We start from the raw sequence: 19,660 nt of genomic DNA on the forward strand, positions 1-19,660 counted from the left end.
TTGATTCATCATAACACTTGTATTACATAGCTCAGGATCGAGCAGCTCAGGGTCGAGCAGAGGTATCCACCACAAGTGCAAGCATCCGCTGAATCCGACCAAGTTATACGTATCCGGATGAGTCGAGTCGAGTCGTAGTGTATTGAATGAAGAGTCATAACATGTTTAGTTGTTATATGGATATGAGATGATGAAAATATATTTGACTGTATGATGAGTATGTGTTGGCTCTAGCTTACCCGTTTTATTGCATGGTTATGTTGTATGTGGCTGTTCTTCCTTGCGATGATCATCAACTTGGTTGATGAGAGCAGATGGGCGAGGTTCTCGTGGTCAGCAAGGGAATGGTGATTCAGCAGCTTAGCCATCTGGGCTGGAGTCCTTTTATTCATGATTTCTTTAGGGCTACGACCCCTGTATCGTCTTATGATTTCTTGCTCTACACTCTTTGTTAGAATTGTATCTGTTTTATGTTGGCATTGTGGTGTGCCAGGTTGTAGGGGTTGCGTTAAGGACCCCAAGACTAAGCTGCTATATTTGATCGCGTGACGTTTCCTTTAATTCCGTTTAATAATTAAATAGGACGTTACAGTTTTCGTAAATTATACTTAAAAACTTGTAAACAAAAATAATGTTATATTGATTAAATCAATTATTTATTTGTAGTTTTTAATACGACATTCAATACTCATATACTAATCCTTATATATATTCACGAGTACTATGTATTTGCATAATATTTGAAATTCAAAGTTTCCAAAAAAAATATGCACAAAAAGTTTAATAAAATAATATTAGATTAATAATTTATTATATATATATAGAGAGAGAAATATAATAATATACTAAAAATATTAGAGACCTTTTATATTATGTAAATTAGAGATCTATTAAATTATTTTGGATGATTATGTATTTGAAAAAATAAGGAGAATCATTAATGTGCAATAATTAAAGTATAATTATATTTTTATAATAGGCAAATAAAAATCTCAAAAAAAAAAGAAAAAGAAAAAAAGTGTTACTTGTCTATGAATAGGTTAGACCATTGTTTCATAAAAACACATCACTGCCAAAAACCGCACTGTTATTTGAAATCCTCTTTAACATGGCACATCATACCCCATTACCTGTGGGGCTTTACTTGCCAACTCTCTTTATGCTTCCTTACAATCTGAATTGAAATTTGCCCAGGTACTATGTTTTCTTCAAATTTATTCTTATGGTACGACATTTTCATGACAACAAACAAAGAACCTACTCAAATAAGTGGCCAATTGAAACGAGTGAGGGATCCTTCTCAAGTTCAACACTTCCAACTATAGAACTGTTTCTATTCTTCAAAAATCGGCTGTACCATTTTGCAGAGAGCTTTGGGTATCTTTTCAACTCTGGATCTTCCCTATCAACATAGTATAGGCCATAGCTAGATTTGTATCCATCCAACAACTCGAACAAATCCAGGAAAGACCAGACAAAATACCCCTTTATGTTTATTCCATCCCTGAGAAATTTTGGAGAGATGGAGAATACCAGAGAACGCATCAGAGGTGTTTATGGGAACACTTACAGTAAAATAAACCACTGTATTACAATCTAATGATAACTACTTTTTGTTTCTTCTAGTTCAACTATTTGTGTTCTTTTGCTTGTCAGTGTGTGTTCGGGGCATGTTTGATAAATTCTTTACTTGAGTCACTTCCCAAGATTAGTCATAAACAGTATACTTCAATAGAGTAGTTATCCATAATTTAGATTCCCAGTCATAAACAAAAGCTAGTCAACAACCTTAAGGAATTTCTATGGAAGTGATTAAAAAAATTGTGATATATTATTACATGAATTAGAGCAGTGTTAACATACCTCAAGGCATCAAGCACTCCACCAATATATCCATGCAAGTATTTCACTCTTGACACGTCTTGTAGTGACGAATTGCTTGGTGTCCGTTGACCTAACAACCCAAATTTTAATCAGTAACTCATTTAAACTTATCAAGTTTCGCATGAGTAACCTACATAGCATCAGCAGGATTTTCTAGTTTAACATTGAAACAAATGTACTAAAATATGTTGAGTAAAGTTCCATACAACTAAGTATAAAGGTGGTTTATATAAAAAAATACAAGTGAAGCGCAGTATGACATTAACCAATGACATTGTTAGTCGGGTGTATTAATAAAATGTGTAAATAGTATAAGCAGCAATGAGCAGATTGAAACAAAACTGCCTAATGTAATCGAGTTCATTTCTCTACAACAACAGAACTATGACCCCAAGCTTAATATTCAACCGTATAACATCAAGTGTTGATTTTGCTACAAAATATTCATTGCAATTATACGTAATCTTAGAGAGAGGGAGAGAGAGAGAGAGACCATTTTCATGAATGAATATAGGAGGATTTCCATAAAGGAGCTTGAATTTATTCAATTCTTCCAGCATAATCCACGGTGTGATAGGGTACTGAATCATGAAAGTGAAAAGACAGTTATTTGCACAACGGATAACTAAAAAATAGAACCAATTTAAGTGATTTTTTATTTTATTGTTACCTCTTCATTTGAAAACAAATCCACTCCTGCTGCAAAACCAGAAAAACGGCCAGTCATTATTGTTGACAACAGCTCTTTCTCTGTAATATTATGACTTGCTTAACCAAACAATACATGGACTATTTATAGACTCTTAGATATGGTCCTTCAATTACATGCATAAAATAATATCCATTACCAAAACCATAATTAATGAACTTTATTGAATGACACAATCATTACTAGAAGCACTCCTAATCTTTGCAATCTAATAAGACACTTAATTCTACTAACACTATTAAATGCAACAACTCACATTTAAGTTTACCCAACAAAATCTCCCGTAAACTTAAATGTTTCTTTTGTCTTTCATCTTCTTCCCTTCATCCTGACTTTGCCAAATGCAGCCCACACCATGCTTGTTCCTTTCGTTAATAGTCATTAACAGTATGGTTCAATAGACTAGTTACCCATAATTTAGATTCCCAATCATAAAAAAAAGCTAGTCAACCAATTTAAGGAATTCCTATGGAAGTGATTAAAAAAAATGTGATATATCTATTACATGAATTAGAGCAGTGGTAACATACCTCTAAATTCCCACGCCTTTTTCACACCAAATTCATCATTCATTTCGAGTCGCCACTTCTCATCTTACTCTTCCAATGCAGCTCAAAGATCTTTCTCTTGCAAAACCTGCTTTCTTCTCTCGAAGCTTGCCTGTAACTCTACATTGTCTCTAATTTCCTTGTCAATTCTTTGTTGCAAAATGCCTCTTGCAAGTTTTAACCTTTGGATAACGAGCTCATTTTCGTACATGTTCGAGCTATTCAAGCTGTACAAATACACCACTAAGCTATTCGAGCTTCCCACTTGCTCCACCAACTTATCCAATCTATCTACATGCTTTACCGAGCTACCTAGGCTCCCCATTGAGCTTTCTAAGACGTTCACTTGCTCCACTGACTTAATCAAGCTATGTAAATGTCTCACTGAGCTAACTGAGCTTGTCTCAAGCTCCACCGAGCTCTCCACATGTTGCACTGAGTTCTCTATGTCCCTTTTCGGGCTATTTGCATGTCTTATCGACCTATCCATGGTACTCGACTAACTTATGATACCCGACCTTCTTGCCGAATTCTCCACTTGCTAGTGCTCGACCCCCGAGCTACATCCCATCTCTTCTCTTTCATTTGTAGATCAACAATATTTTGCGAAATGTCTGACCTTATCACAACTGAAGCACTTAACCGATTTGCACTCCTGTGCATAATGGCCATACTTGCCACACTTGAAGCACTCAACGCCTGAGTTGCTCGACCCGCGCCAAATTTGTTGACTGGAATGTTCTTTCTCCTCTTCCTGTCCACGACTTCTATCATTAGGACTACTTCTTATACCTTCTTGGTATCGTTCTCTCCCTTGAGTGTTCTGAGTTTTTCCCTTTATGGTTGTCTTGCCTTAGCTTGAAATGCTTGATCGAGAAACTCCTCTTTTTTCTTCCTTCTCTGCTACTTAGCCTCAAGCGACCCGACAATAAACTCTTCAATCGAGACCATTGACAAGTCATTGGACTCCTCCATAGCACATACTATATTCCTAAAGTCATCGGTTAACAACCTCATGATTTTCGCTACCACTTGGTTCACCACGGTCTTAACACGAAAGACATACTCGACAACTCCTTTAGCCGTTTTCATCCTCATGCATTCAAGCTCGTCTCTAGATTTTGAAGTTTGATTTGCTTCACATGATTATCTCTTTTATATGTCTTCTTCAATATATCACACGCTTCTTTTGAAGATTTAACATTTGTTATCTTCTCATAGTTGGACTCATTGATAGTTCGGTACAACATGTACGTGGCTCCTTTGTCCTTCACTCGCGTTGCTCTCAACGCAGCAAGTTGGATAATCGTATGTTCTTCAATATCTTTTGGTTCTTGGTGCCCATTTTCAATTACTTCCTATACTTCTTGAGAAACAAGGAGGGCCATCATTTGCACACTCCAGTTGTCACCGTTGACACCTTTTGATAATTTAGGCAAGGGCAAGTAATAGAGCTGTCAAAATGGGTTGAAACCCGCGAGCCAACCTGGCCCACCATGGGTTCGGGCCGGGTTGGGTTGAAATTTTTTTATAAATTTCAATACGGGTTGATTTTTGACCTGACTCACTTAGAACCCGACTCACCTGGGTTGAATCTGTGGTGAGTCGGGTTGGCTCACCAATCCGCAAATAAAGGTTCATGCAAGTGCTTTTTGTTAAGTTGGGATTTGTATTTGGGTCAGGTTAGGTTGTTTTTTAGCCAACACATAGATAATTTTGTATTTTTTTTATTTTAGTTTGTATTTGGATTGTATTGAAGTTTATTTAGATTTTAATTATAATTATAATTTAGTTTTGACCGAAAAAAAATTGTAGTTTTTTAATTAAGTGAGCTCGTGAGCCAACCCGTTTAATCCACCAACTCGTGGTGGATCGGGTCGGGTTCAAATTTTTTTAGCTCGTTAATAAATGACCCGGATTGGGTTGGCTCACTAAGTGAACAACCCTGGTGGGTCAAGTCGGGTCGGGCCGAGTTACCTATTATGACAGCTCTAGCAAATAATTTGCAAGGTTGGTCATCTCGCTCAAACTCTCTAACACTCAAACACTCTTACTTAAGCACTCCGATGCCAATTTGTTGACAAGTCTTACCGGAATACTCTCTAATATTATGACTTGTTGTATCACACAATGAGAAGTACATGGATTATTTATTGGCCCTTAGACATGACCCTCCAACTACATGCATTAAATACAACCACTATCTAAACCATACTTAATGAACTCTATTGCATGTCACAATCATTACTAGAAGCACTACTAACCTTTGCAACCTCCTAAGACACTTAATTCTATCAATTCTATTAAATACAACACTCGACATTTAAGTTTACCCCATAATTATAATGTTAAATCATTGTACAACTGTGCCAAACTTTATATTATTCTTTTTATAATATCAAATAGATCCTTAGGTTATGTAAGGGGTATTACCACCTATGATCTAAAAGATTAAGATTTAGTGCTTATAAGCTTTTTTTTTTTTCATAATATACTGTACAAATTTATCACTTCTACTCAACTAACTCATTTGAATTTTTAACTCTTTAATCTCTTACTAAGTAAGCCTAACAAGGTACTTACAAAACATTGCAGCTATGTCTGCGGTGAAATCTCTCAGTTGATTCTTAAGGCTGTCAGAATTATCTGTGACATTGATGCCGGTGTAGTAATTGACTCCTATAAAGTCAAATGAACCCTTGAGTTGTTCAGATTCACGAGGTGTGAAGGCCGGAATTCTTACACCTGCATTTGTCTTCATGGAAATTGGATAGTCTCCATATAGCAAGGGTTCCATAACCCTGCAATAGTAAAGCATTCTTGTAAAGCTGTCATGTTTATTATTATTTGACATATTGGTATGTCCAATTAAAGAAACCAATCTTTAAGAAGTTAGAATAGCATGAGAAGGGTAACGACGGAACTTCAGTCATAAATAAGCACCTATCTTAAGGAAACAACTTAAGAATAAGTGGAAAAAATAAGTAAAACGAACAAATTTTAGGTTGTGTTGCTTACCAACCAACCAAAAAGTCACGAGCTCGTTCAGTTGCTGCCCTGTCTTTCTCTGTATTTGTTTGAGGTGAAATCGCATACAAGAAGACAGTAGTACCAACAAATCCATGTTGTTTGTTCTGCAATGTTAAATAAGTTTCTCAGAAAAGGAGAGCATTCTTTGCTAACAAAGTTTGGATGGAGAAGAAAAAAAGTCAATATATAGAGATTGAAAATCAGATAAGGATGTTAAGTTTAAGAATTTAAGTTTTATGCATTATTAGTAAACAACATTGAAATGGTCAATTAACATAGAACCACATGAGGTATAACTTTTAGGTAATAACAATTTCTGAAGAGATAATAATTCAAAAACTTTTCACCCTAATAAAGAATACAAAATTTGTGATGTTTTACGTTGTAGACTAATCTTTTTAAGTTTAGTGCAAAGTGTATTTGCTGAAAATTTTTCCATTTAAACATATATATGTAAGATTAGGTGACATACCCTGTATTTTCTCCGGTACAATTTGACAGCTGAAGAGTGAGCTAACAAAATATGATGAACTGCCAAGTAGGGTTCATATGTGGAGTTGCCCCTATTACTCTTTATAGCACAAAATGGGGGAGAACATCGATGAGGTGGGCAGGTTCCCTGATCATAACCACCTAAGCTAAAAACGTTGGGTTCGTTCACAGTGGTCCAATACAAGACTCTATCGCCAAACTCTCTAAAACATACATCAGCATAGTATGTGAAGTCTCCTCTGCAATTACATCCAAGTAACTTATGTATTAGTTTTTATCGATACAATAAATTAATTTGACATCTGACATTTTCTCTTACGTCCATCTCAAATTTTAACAATTCGACATAGTAATAAAATAAAAATTATTAAATAAAAAATTAATAAAAGTACTAATTTGTAAAGGAGTAGTTAGAATTTCCCTATAAGGAGCAAGAGATGAGAAGCATACATGATGTCACGACTAACCCATCCTCCATATTCATCTTCAAGAACCTGTGGAAGGTCATAGTTGTGTAACGTCACATGTGGTTGGATTCCTGCTCCAGGAAAATAGGGCAACCAACTATATCAGTTGTAGAATTATAGAATAGATTTCAAATTTGTTTTTTTATTTCAAATTTGTTAATTTTGCAAGCTATTTAAGAAATCCGAATTTAAATCTAACCATTGCTGATGAGGTGATTGATGAGATTGTTGTAGTACTGTAATCCTTTGGGATTGACGGGTCCTCTACCATCTGAGGAGAAACATAAGTTTTTTCAAAGTGTTGAGAAAGGTTTTACCCTACAAACATATATAGATATATAAAATAAAATTCAAGGGTTTGTGTTGAGTATCATACTTGGTAACAGTCTGGACCAAGAGATGGAGAATCTATAGGCTTCAAGTCCTGTTTCCACCATTAGCTTCACATCTTCCTGCATTACATATATTTTAGGGAAAACATTTAAAATCAAACGATGCTACAGTGATGCTTTAACGGTTGAACAAAATAGTAGCTAAACTTCTATTATTAGAGCAGCTTATGCATCAATCTTCTCTGATCTTCCACAAATGGGAGAATCACAACACAAGGAATAATGCTCTAACGGGCAAATAAAAAAATATTAAGGATAAGCGTATTCACTTTATATTTGTGGTACCCATCGCATGCTACATCTCCATTTTCTCCCTGCTTATATCCTGTTCAATAGAAATTATTGCATGAGACTGAAATTTTAAGTGAATAATGATTCGTATGTAATTGAGAACGCAAAACTAGATTAGTAAATTTATTTTCATCATTTATTCACGTTTCAGTAAATCTGTGTATGAGTATTTAGTTTCGGAGGTTATTATACTTCTTGTGATAAATCCCGATTGAAACACATAATTTTTTGTAGTATATATACCCATAAAGCTTGAAAATCATAAAACACAGATAATAAACAATATAATTAAATTTAGATGACTGTGAATTAGAATCAATAACTATAGTCACACAAGCACAAGAACATAACCCTCAAATAAACCACAAAACCTCTTTCACCCCTTCTATGAAGAACATACACTCAACCTAAGTAGCAGATATAAAGTCACCTGCAATTCCGAACAATGAGGAAACATACCGAAATTTGTATGTTAACATTCCCTAAACCCTTTTGTTCCAGCTAAAGCCTAGGTTAGAATCTATCGATATGCATATCCTTTTAGTGATTGTCTAAAGGTTTATTTCTAGAGATAATTGGTAATGATTATTGTTATTAGGCTCTTTTACCTCGGTGGGTCTTAAACTCAATATCTAAAGTAAAATATAATCAATTTCTTATGTTCGTTTTTAAAGAACAAAATTCGTTATCTCTGACAGACCACCTCTTATATCTGATAACTCACTTTAAAGTTTCTGATGAAAGTAAGGATATACCGAGAACTTACTAATCTCACCAACATGTGTCAAATTTGATTTTTTATAAATCATGACCAATAATTTTGTCACAGTTAAAATAATATATTTAAAATTTCTATATTTCATCACTATTATGAAAAAGATCAAACACGTAATCAAATAAATATAATTATAAAAGAAATCAAATATATAAAGATTGTCTTTTTTTTTAATTTTTTAATTCATGTATAATTAAATCCAAACTCTTTTTTTTAATATAAATAATCATATTATTTTGTAAAAAATCCATCTTACATTTTATTTCACGATCTTATTTCAATAATCTTAATTGTATAAATCTCCTTTAATGTTTTTTTTTAAAAAAAGAATAGTTTTGAAATTAATTTGATATATATCCATGTTAAATAAACTTTTTTATACTTTAGATATTATTTGAGACATTTTACATTTTATTTCACGACCTTTTTGATAACCTTAATTGTATAAATTTCCTTTAATGTTTCTTCTTAAAAAAAAGAATAGTTTTGAAATTAATTTGATATAAATCCATGTTAAATAAACTTTTTTATACTTTAGATATTATTTGAGACATTTTTTTTGGATGACCTTTCAACTATTTATATAAGATTTCTTATCTCTAATTCTTTGAATATGAAAAGGAGAGACATAATTATTAAAAAAATACGATAATTAAGTTAAAATAAATACCGATCATAAAAAAATAAATATTATTAGTTTTTTATATATATTTCTAAAATGAATTACTTTTATAAGATAAAAAAAAAATACTATACTATATAATTAACATTTCATATCATGTGACGTAAGAGATTTTTTTTTAAACAATATTTGAGAATTAAAAGAATAATGAATTAATATTTAATTTTTTTTCTTCTTCATTACGTGAGAATGAAAAATTAGCTGACCAACTCAAAAGAAAAGAAAAGAATAAAGAAATATCATAATAAATTTTCATTTTTTATTATACTTAATTTTATATTTTACTATCTATTAATATTAATGATATGTTTTATAGAAAAAAATTACATACACATAATTTTAAGAGTTTTAGGGTGTCCAGGGCATCTGGCTCCCATATGCTCCGCCATGTTAAATATGTATAAATATTAGTTTAATTTTGATTTATTGTTCGGAATTTTGAAAAAATATAATAAATCTATATTTATATAAAATCGGTAAGAAGATTGGAAAAAGAAGAGTGAAAGGAGAAAGAAAGGAACCAGCGTGCGTAAATGTATCCCATATGCTACTACTTCTTCCCTCTGTGTTAACAGCTCCTTCCACCTGTTTACAATAATAACAGCAACAACACGTTTAGATTAGCGATTTCTTGCCACTTCAACATATATATAATAGAAAGGTAAAAAAAATGATGAAATGAGAGGAATAATAAGAGGAATTCAGTAGGAACCTGGTAAGCAGAGGTGCCTGAACCGAAAATGAAATCGACGGGGAAATCGTCCCTGCTGTAGGTATCGGCGCCGGCAACTCTTCCGAAAGCCAAGTTTAGAAGTAAGAAAGAGAGGATGAAAGCGTTGGTGTGTGGTGTTTCCATCGATTCACCCCACATTTGGCTCTCGCTTTCTAATTTCAACGCGCCACGGATAACATTTATTGGAAGCGGATAGGATCCTGGCCCATCGCCTTCGCCTTTCAACTTACTGACATTCGCCTTTCAACTTACTGACAGGGACGTACCTACGTTCTGACCAAGGGAGCCATGGTTCCGTAAGTTTTTAATTTCAAACTAGTAGGAGACCCGTGCTTACGCACGGGTCGTGTTTTTTAGTTTTATGTTTTGTAATTTTTAAAACAAAAATTTTGTTGTAATTATATAAATCAATTATTTGAATTATTATTATTGATTTAATTGCATATAATAATTAATTTTATTATTTAAATATATTATCTATTTAATTAATTATAACAATTTACAATAATAGTATTAATAATAATAATAATATTATTATTACTATTATTAAATTATATTGAAATGTATATGTATAAATATTTTGAATAGAAACACATGTACATATAAACACGCTATATTAAAATGAATTACATATACACGGATCGTTATTAAAGTAAAATATAGACATATGATGTTATATGATCCCGTATATATACAACATGAAATTGATGTTAAAAATTTTAAATATAAACACATGTAGATATAAATAAAAACATGTATATTATATTATACTAAAATAAAATGCATATTCATGAGTCATCATTAAAGTAAAATGTAAGGATATTATGTAATATGGTCCCGTTTTAAATTAAATACAACATGAAATTGATGTTCATGTTGTATTTAATTTATATGTATTTAAACACTTGTGTTTCATGTTTATATGTACATGTGTTTAAGTAGAAACACATATTAAATTGAAATGCGTATGTATGAGTCATTATTAAAGTAAAATGTAGACATATGGTATAATATGACCCCGTACAAAATATATATAACATGAAATTGATATTAAAATTATTAAATAGAAACACAAAAAGATATAAACATATATATTATATTAAAATAAAATATGTATTCACGGGTCGTTGTTAGAGTAAAATGTAGACCTACTGTGTAATATTGTCCCGTATAAAATAACACAACGTGAAATTGGTGTTAAAATTTTTAAGTAAAAACACATATATATACAAACACATGTATATTATATTAAAATGAGATGAGTATGCATGGGTTGTTGCTAAAGGTAGGATGTAGTCATATTATGTAATATAGTCCCGCACAAAATAAATATAACATGAAATTGATGTTACATTTTTAAATAGAAACACATGTACATACAAACACATGTATATTACATTAAAGTGAAATGCATATACACATGTTGTTGCTAAAGTAAAATGTAGACATATTGTGTAATATGGTCCCATACAAAATATACATAACATGAAATTGATGTTAAATTTATTAAAAAGAAATACATGTAGATATAAACACATGTATATTATATTAAAATAATATGTGTATCCACGGGACTTCGTTGCTAAAGTAAAATGTAGACATATTGTGTAATATTTTCCCGTATAAAATAATACAATATGAAATTGATGTTAAAATTTTTAAATAAAACCACATGTTGATATAAATACATGTATATTATATTAAAATAAAATGTGTATCCACGCGTGATTGTTAAAGTAAAATGTAAGCATATTGTATAATATGGCCCCGTATAAAATAAATACAACATGAAATTGATGTTAAAAATTTTAAATAGAAACACATGTAGATATAAACACGTGTATATTAGATTAAAATGAAATACGTATGCACATGTTGTTGGTAAAGTAAGACGTAGGCTTATTATATAATATTGTCTCGTACTAAATAAATATAACATAAAATTGATGTTAACATTTTTAGATAAAAACAGGAACACATGCAGATACAAATACATGTATATTATATTAAAATGAAATGCATATGTTAGGGTTGTTGTTAAAGTAAAATGTAAGTATACTGTGTAATATGGTTCCGTATCAAATAAATACAACATAAGATTGATGTTAAAATTTATAAATGTAGATATATTATGTAATATGGTCCGTACAAAAATAAATAAAACATGAAATTGATGTAAATTTTTTAAATAGAAACAAATGTATATATAAATAATACTAATAATAATAATAATAATACTAATAATAATAATAATAATTTAAATTAAATAATTTAGTTATGTATAATTATAAATATAATATTTAAATAAAGAGTCAGATAATATTGGATACGTAAATCATTAATTATAAGTTTTTTTAGTTAAATTAATTAATACAAATAATGACAATTATCAGATTAAAAAAAAATAATATTTATATATGATATATAATTAATTAATAAAGTGTAATAAAATAATGTTATTATATTATTAAAATTTATAGTTAAATTTTATAATTATATATTAAATTAAAATAAAATATATATGTTGATTGTTATGTAAAACCTAGATATATTGTATTAAGATTGGTGTTGTATAGTAAAATAAAATTGTTATATGATTAAAATTTAAAATTAAATTTTTTAGTTATATATTGTATTAAAATGAAACGTGCATACACATGTCATTGCTAAAGTAAAATGTAAATATATTATGTAATATAATCTCGAGAATAAATACAACAGAAAAAGTTAATAGTAAAATGTTTCACGAATATTTTTATCCTCGTGCATAAACATGATCTATGGAATTTTTTTATCCAGTTATGCTATCAAATAATATTCCTTGGTTTTATTTGTTAGTAATATCTTTCATACGCTTATTATTTCTATTAATTAAGTTAAATTCTATTGTTGTTAGTACCTCAATGCAAACTTTGCATCAAAAAGTTTCCTTAAAGGTTGTAAGAAGTACATCTTGGTTAGCAAGGAATGAATGATGTTGACCTGCACTATTAGATGGAGAGGAAGATATGCGAAACAATTCTATCTCAATTATAAGTGGAAACAATTTTTCTCTACAAATGGATTTCGGGCTAGAGACCGTATTGGAATTGGTGTTTCTAAAGACATGTCTTCATCTATAACAATTATTAAAATTAGTTCTTAATATATTTAGTATGAATCCTGGAATTTTATGAGACATTTAACTTTTTTTAGGTTGGATACAATTTAGATACTTAGATTTTGGGATTAATATTATCGTGTTTCTGTTATCTGTGATATATAACATGTATTATTAGTTTTCTTATTTTTGTTTAAAGAATTATAGAACATAGAAAGTACATCATCAATCAATTAATACAATGAGTATACCCGTACACTTAAAGTAAGTAAAACTCATGCTCACAATTAGATCTTATTTGTTTTGCAATCAAAACTCAAGAAGTCTAAAAATTAGAAAAAAATAAATAAAAAAGTCATTATAAAATAACATGTAAAACATTAAACTTTTTTCTTAAATCTTTTATCACATTTGTACAAAGATTTATAAACAAATATATGAGAATATAATAAAACATAAATATAAATATAAAATTTATTCTGTGATGCATAAACTCGATTTTATATATTAGAATATCAATTCTACGCATTACATAATAAATGTTGTATACATATTTTATTATTGTTATTATTATATATAATAAATATTTAATTTATTGATTCAAATAATAATAACAAAAATACTAATAATTACGATAACAATTACCAATTAAAACTCCATTTATAATTTAAAAAATTTAAAACAATTAATGAAATCAATTAATTGATAATAAATCTTTAGAAACTAATCATATAATTATTAATTACAAATGCATAAGTTTAACCGATTTCAAAATATGGAATAAAACAAAATCCATTCATAAATTAGAACATTAAAAACAATGAATGAAATTAATTGGTCAATTAATAAAACAATTTTAGAAACAAATCATATAATTATTAATAAAACAATTTTAGAAACAAATCATATAATTATTGATAGTATAAATCCATTCCAATTTGTACATACTTGAGTTAATACATAACCAATGGTCTGTAATTGTTTGAAAAAAAAAATCCTAAGTTGGATACACATTTTATTTTCACATTGTTCTACTCATGGATTTCGGTCATCTTCAACACTAATTATAGTAATAAAGATGAGAATGTTACAAAATATATTATAAGCTAATAAAGCTTTGGACAATATTCCTAGTGTTTAGTTTGAGCACCCCCAAACTTTGTATCTGCTATGACAATTCAACCAGGTGTTTGAATTGTAGTTTATTGCATTATAATTCTTTGAATTTCTCTTCCATCATCATCATACAAAACTGTTTCTCCTTGTGCATGTTGCTCTTCCAAAGGACTAAAGCTTTTGTATGCACTTGCTGCACAATGAAAAAGCTAATGAAAAATTTGATTAACAAAAGATTATCTGCTCCAAATATTTAAACAACCAAGTCTACTTTAATACTTTAATTTATCGTAGAATGGAAGAAAGAAAGAATAACACAAATTCTGAGAGATAACATGATAAAATTTAAAAAACATGATATCATTTGACTTAATCTCTAATATCATTTGCTAAACTTACCTATGTCAAACAAAAACTTGCAAACAAAAGGCTAGGCTTACCATACCTTCAATTCTTTTACACTGAAAGTCACATCTATTGGATCTCCAATATCAACATACTGCAAAATTTCTTCTTTAGGATTTATCCACAGCTGGGTGTGCGCATCAATATATCATTGTCTGCAATGACATCCACACACATAAATATATACAATTTGCAATATAGTTACCAACAAAAGAATCCTCTTCACCTTTGGTTGGGCATTTCCATATAACTTTGAAGTTCAACGGCCTTTCCACCAATCAACATAATGGTGTGTTGAGGGTGACCTTTGCTACAATTTAAAATCTATGACATGAATGTCGGTTACTACAACAAAATGAAATGGTTATCTAAAACTAATACATGATATTTGGTATTATGTTTAGAGTAGAAAAACGTATGAAAAAGGATTAGATACTTAGAATTACATGGTGATATTTGGTATTTTGTGGTGATATTTTTATAATCATATTCCATGATTTTCATCCAGTTCTCAAAGTTCCCAATTTTCTATGAATTCATATGAAAGTTCATAGCAACCACACTTCATAAAAGTAAAAAATTAAATAATAAATTAAGCACATATCATACTTTGGATACCTTGAGTTATTTGAGAACAAAAAGCAACCTCCTTATCAAACTTGTTAGCCATCCTATCAGATAATTATGGGAAGCCCTATGATCAATGCTTCTGCCATTGTACCCGTCAATCCTGAAAATTTCAAACAAATAATGAGCCTAATTGCAAACAGTAAGATGTGAAGGAGGACTTAAAATATGAAATTGCTATAACTTGATTTTGTTATGATGCAGCCACATACTTCAATCCATTTGGTCATATGGGTTTGAAATCCTCTAATCTACAAAAGCAAGAAACAATTTCAATGAGTGACACTCTGTTATGCTCATCTTCATCTTGTACAAAAACAAAGACAAAAGTATACACAGATATTAAATGTACCACTCCATAGTAACAAAACCAACAAAATAAGATAACATACGAAGATAACATCTAAAACATACAAAGCTACGAAAAAACCTTCTTCCAAAACGAAGGTTATGAAAAAACTACCTTGAAGATTCGGGTTAACACAAAAGAAGGAAAAAAGCACAAAAAAAAACAGTAATTACTGCAGGAAATCTCATAACAGGGTCTTGAGGTTATATCTCCGCGGACCTAGAAGAAACTCAACTCAAAATTCAAGTAAATAGGATTGAAAGCTAATGCTTGTTTTAGACTATCATACAAAGCAAACAAATAATTCATCAACGACATTCATAACAAACACAAACAAAAGCTTTTTACAACATAATTTAGCAAACCCTTAAGTATAGAACAAAAACATAAAAATATACCCAACTAACCCGACAATAACATTAGAAAAAAAAATACCCAACAAACCTCCGCATACCCAAAAGAAAGTCGACTCAAGATCTAAGAACAGATGTCTAGATATATATCGCCGAATAAAAAGTAGAAAAATACCCTTTGATGAAGGAAACCTGCAGAGACGAAATAGAAACAAAGTTCAGTTCAAAAAATAGAAGAAGAACAGCAAGATCTAAGAACAACAAGGATGTTTGGATATATTTCACCGAATAAAAAGTAGAAAAATACCCTTTGATGAAGGAGATCTGCAGAGATAAAATAGAAACAAAGTTCAGTTGAAATAGAGCCTTTGACGAAGAAGGAGAAAGATACACAAAGAAGAAGGATGTATGAAGAAGAAGAAGAACATAATAAAAAAAATTCAAACCTTCGTGAAGAAGAAGAAAATGGACAGAGAAACCATCTTGAACATAAAAAAGCTTAAAAAAATTAAAGCTTTCATGAAGAAAAAGTAAAAGCAAATCTGAAAATGGCTTTCAAAAAGTAAAAAAAAAAAGCCAAGAAGGAGAACTAACCTTGAGGCCGAAAGGTTTTGTTATGGTTCTCTAAAGTTGCCTTTTTTGTGGAGGAAGAAGAATGAAAGTAACTTTTCTTGGAGAAGAAGAAGATTGATTCATGAAGGAAAAGAAGGAATAGTAAAAAAAATTCAAACATTGTCAAGAAGTAGAAGGTTGCACGGAGAAAATAACCACAACTATGCTTCAGGCAGCAGCCAACATTCAAAATAGCTTGGCTTGGAGAGGAAGAATAATAATTTCTGACTGCCAACGTCAATCACCAATTAATGCAGAAGTTATCACGGGCCAAAACACAAACAACAACAAAAAGACCAAAAAACCTCAAATTTGGACAGATGTCAACGAATGACAATGTCTAATTCAGTAATTTCACTATCCTAACATTTTCTTAGATATATAGTAGATTTTGTATACATATTTATATATTTATATGTTATTTTTATTAATATATATATATATATATATATATATATATATATATATATATATATATATATATATATTATTTATGTATTAAGTTATGTACATTTTAAAAAATAAAATAATTGGCTTAATTACTCTAATTGGTTCCAAAATTTCAAAATGGTATTCACGTTTAAGTTTGTCTCAATCTACATCAATGTAGTACTATCCGTTAAGTTTTTCACTTTTAAGTTTGTCTTAATCTGCATCAATGTAGTACCATCCGTTAAGTTTTTGCAAACAGAGTTGAGTACCTTGCCACGTGTGAGTCTCGGTTTTTTTTTTTTTTTAACGTGTCAAATCCTTAATATGACACGTGGCATTGTCAGTGACACGTGACAAGGTACCTACCGCCACGTGTTAAAAATTATCACGTGTCAAATCCTTAATATATATATATATATATATATATATATATATATATATATTCTATTTTTTATTTCTTTTAATATATATATATATATATATATATATAAATTATTTATGTCACGTGTCACGTTAATATTGTGTTACGTGTCAAGTCAGTAAGGTGACACGTGTCAAGTTATAATATGAATCTCAATTTGGTCTATATATTTGTTATTTTTATTATATTTCAGTCCATTTTTTAAAAAAATTTTAAATATATTTATTTTAACTTTTTACAAAATTGTTTTAAAATTCTATATTTAAATTTATTAAATTTTTATTTTTAAACCAACTCTAACATTTGTATATAAATTATTTAAAACAATTTTGTAACAAATTAAAATAAATATTTTAAAATTTTAAAACAAAATATAAGTAAAGTTTAATGTAAAATATAAATTTAAATAAACTTAATATTATTAAAAAGTTTAATAAAAAAATCATTATAAAATTTATATAAAAGTTAAATTTAGTCTCAATTTGGAGAGGATGGAATTGAAAATTAAAAAGATTGACTGAAATATAATCAAAATAACAAATATATAGACCAAAGTGAGATTCAAACAATAACTTGACACTTGTCACCTTACTGACTTGACACGCGGCACAAATAATTTTCAAAAAACAAATAAAAAAATTAAAAAAAAAAATTCGAAAAAAATGAAGAGATGACATGTGACATATCTTTAACACTGTTAACACCATACTAATGGAATGAGTAGAGATGGCAAATAAACTCGTCCCCGTGGGTATTGCCCGAACCTGTCTCCGTTTTGACGGGAATCCCAGCATTGACTGGGTATGGGTATGGGTATTGGTATGGGGAATCCCCGACTTTTTCAGTTGGGTATGAGGATGGGTATGGGGATGTACATATCCCCACCATAATACCCATCCCCGCCATATCTCCATTCTCGTTTCCATTATTAAAATATTCACAATTAATTAAAGTAACCCTATATATATATATTCTATTTTTTATTTCTTTTAATATATATATATATATATATATATATATATATATATATATATATATATATATATGTGTGTGTGTGTGTGTGTGTGTGTTCTATTTTTTATTTCTTTTAATTATTTGGTTTGTCATGAAATTCATTCGCATCTCCAATATATTTTTTATCTTATCATAATCTTTATTTAATTATGTTAGAATGATGTATGTTAATTAAAAAAATTTTATGCCTCACATTTGAATATTTCTATTATTTTTTAATATTTTTATTTATTATATATTTTCCTTTCACATGAGAATGTTTATACTCTCAATTTAAGGTAATATAATTTTTTTTTACTTATTATTATTATTAATTTTTGTTTACTTTGAAGAACTTTTTTGTTTCATTAAAATAATTTTCGTTATTTTTTGACCATTGAGTATATATGTTGATATTTGAAAAGTTTTCTTAGTTCTCTAAGATATTTTTCATCTTATCATACCTTATAATTATACATTTGATTTCCTTTGTGCGATTTATTTCGATAGTCTCTCAAATTATTTCTAAAACACACATTTGTTAGTTTTTTAATATTTTTATTTATTGTTTTTATTTTCATCATGTAGAATAATATTTTGATATATTCTATCTAATTATTTTTTATTTTATAACTCATTATTAATCATACTGTAATTTTTTCACTTTAAATTATGTTTGAAGTGGTTAAAATTATATATATATAAATATCATTATATATATATATATATATATATATATATATATATATATATATAATGATATTTAGGAATAGTATATGATAATTCACTACAAGAAAATTACGAAATAATGACTGATTTAGTAAGTAACCCATATCAGTCACTATTTTTTGTCATTGGTGGTAGTAGTTGATTTATTGTCTGAATCAATGATTAAATTAGTAACCATGATCGAATCGGATTTAGTGACCAATTTAATTACTAATTTATTTGTAATTTAATGACAAATTTTTTGGTCACTAATGATATTTCTATTTAATTTTAACCACTTCAAACATAATTTAATAATTAGTTTTCTAAGGTATTTTTCATCTTATCATACCTTAATTATACATTTGAATTTCCTTTGTGCGATTTCTTTTCATAGTCTTTCAAATTATTTCTAAAACACACATTCGTTAGTTTTTTAATATTTTTATTTATTGTTTATTTTTATCATGTAGAATAATATTTCGATATATTCTATCTAATTATTTGTTATTTTATAACTTATTATTAATCATGCTGTAAT

At 29.2% G+C, this 19,660-nt stretch overlaps 1 protein-coding gene across 1 annotated transcript in view; it reads right to left on the reverse strand.

Moving 5' to 3' along the window:
* Window positions 1-1,025: 1,025 nt before the first annotated feature.
* LOC114191795 (hydroxyisourate hydrolase-like) overlaps window positions 1,026-19,660 on the reverse strand; it is a 30,725-nt gene continuing 12,090 nt past the window's right edge. The window contains exons 2-14 of the mRNA XM_085676305.1: window positions 9,983-10,276; window positions 9,792-9,855; window positions 7,792-7,847; window positions 7,507-7,582; window positions 7,330-7,401; window positions 7,114-7,201; window positions 6,644-6,902; window positions 6,160-6,275; window positions 5,725-5,942; window positions 2,555-2,583; window positions 2,378-2,465; window positions 1,864-1,954; window positions 1,026-1,504 (exon numbers count right to left, since the gene is read on the reverse strand). Coding sequence (XP_085532431.1) covers window positions 1,258-1,504; window positions 1,864-1,954; window positions 2,378-2,465; window positions 2,555-2,583; window positions 5,725-5,942; window positions 6,160-6,275; window positions 6,644-6,902; window positions 7,114-7,201; window positions 7,330-7,401; window positions 7,507-7,582; window positions 7,792-7,847; window positions 9,792-9,855; window positions 9,983-10,141 — 1,563 coding nt within the window. The 5' untranslated portion in view covers window positions 10,142-10,276 and the 3' untranslated portion in view covers window positions 1,026-1,257. The remainder of the gene's footprint in view (window positions 1,505-1,863; window positions 1,955-2,377; window positions 2,466-2,554; window positions 2,584-5,724; window positions 5,943-6,159; window positions 6,276-6,643; window positions 6,903-7,113; window positions 7,202-7,329; window positions 7,402-7,506; window positions 7,583-7,791; window positions 7,848-9,791; window positions 9,856-9,982; window positions 10,277-19,660) is intronic.

This window comes from Vigna unguiculata, chromosome 7 (genome assembly GCF_037176805.1).
Source record: "Vigna unguiculata cultivar grain cowpea cultivar isolate G323 ecotype 2 chromosome 7, ASM3717680v1, whole genome shotgun sequence".
In the NCBI taxonomy this organism is placed as follows: Eukaryota; Viridiplantae; Streptophyta; class Magnoliopsida; order Fabales; family Fabaceae; genus Vigna; species Vigna unguiculata.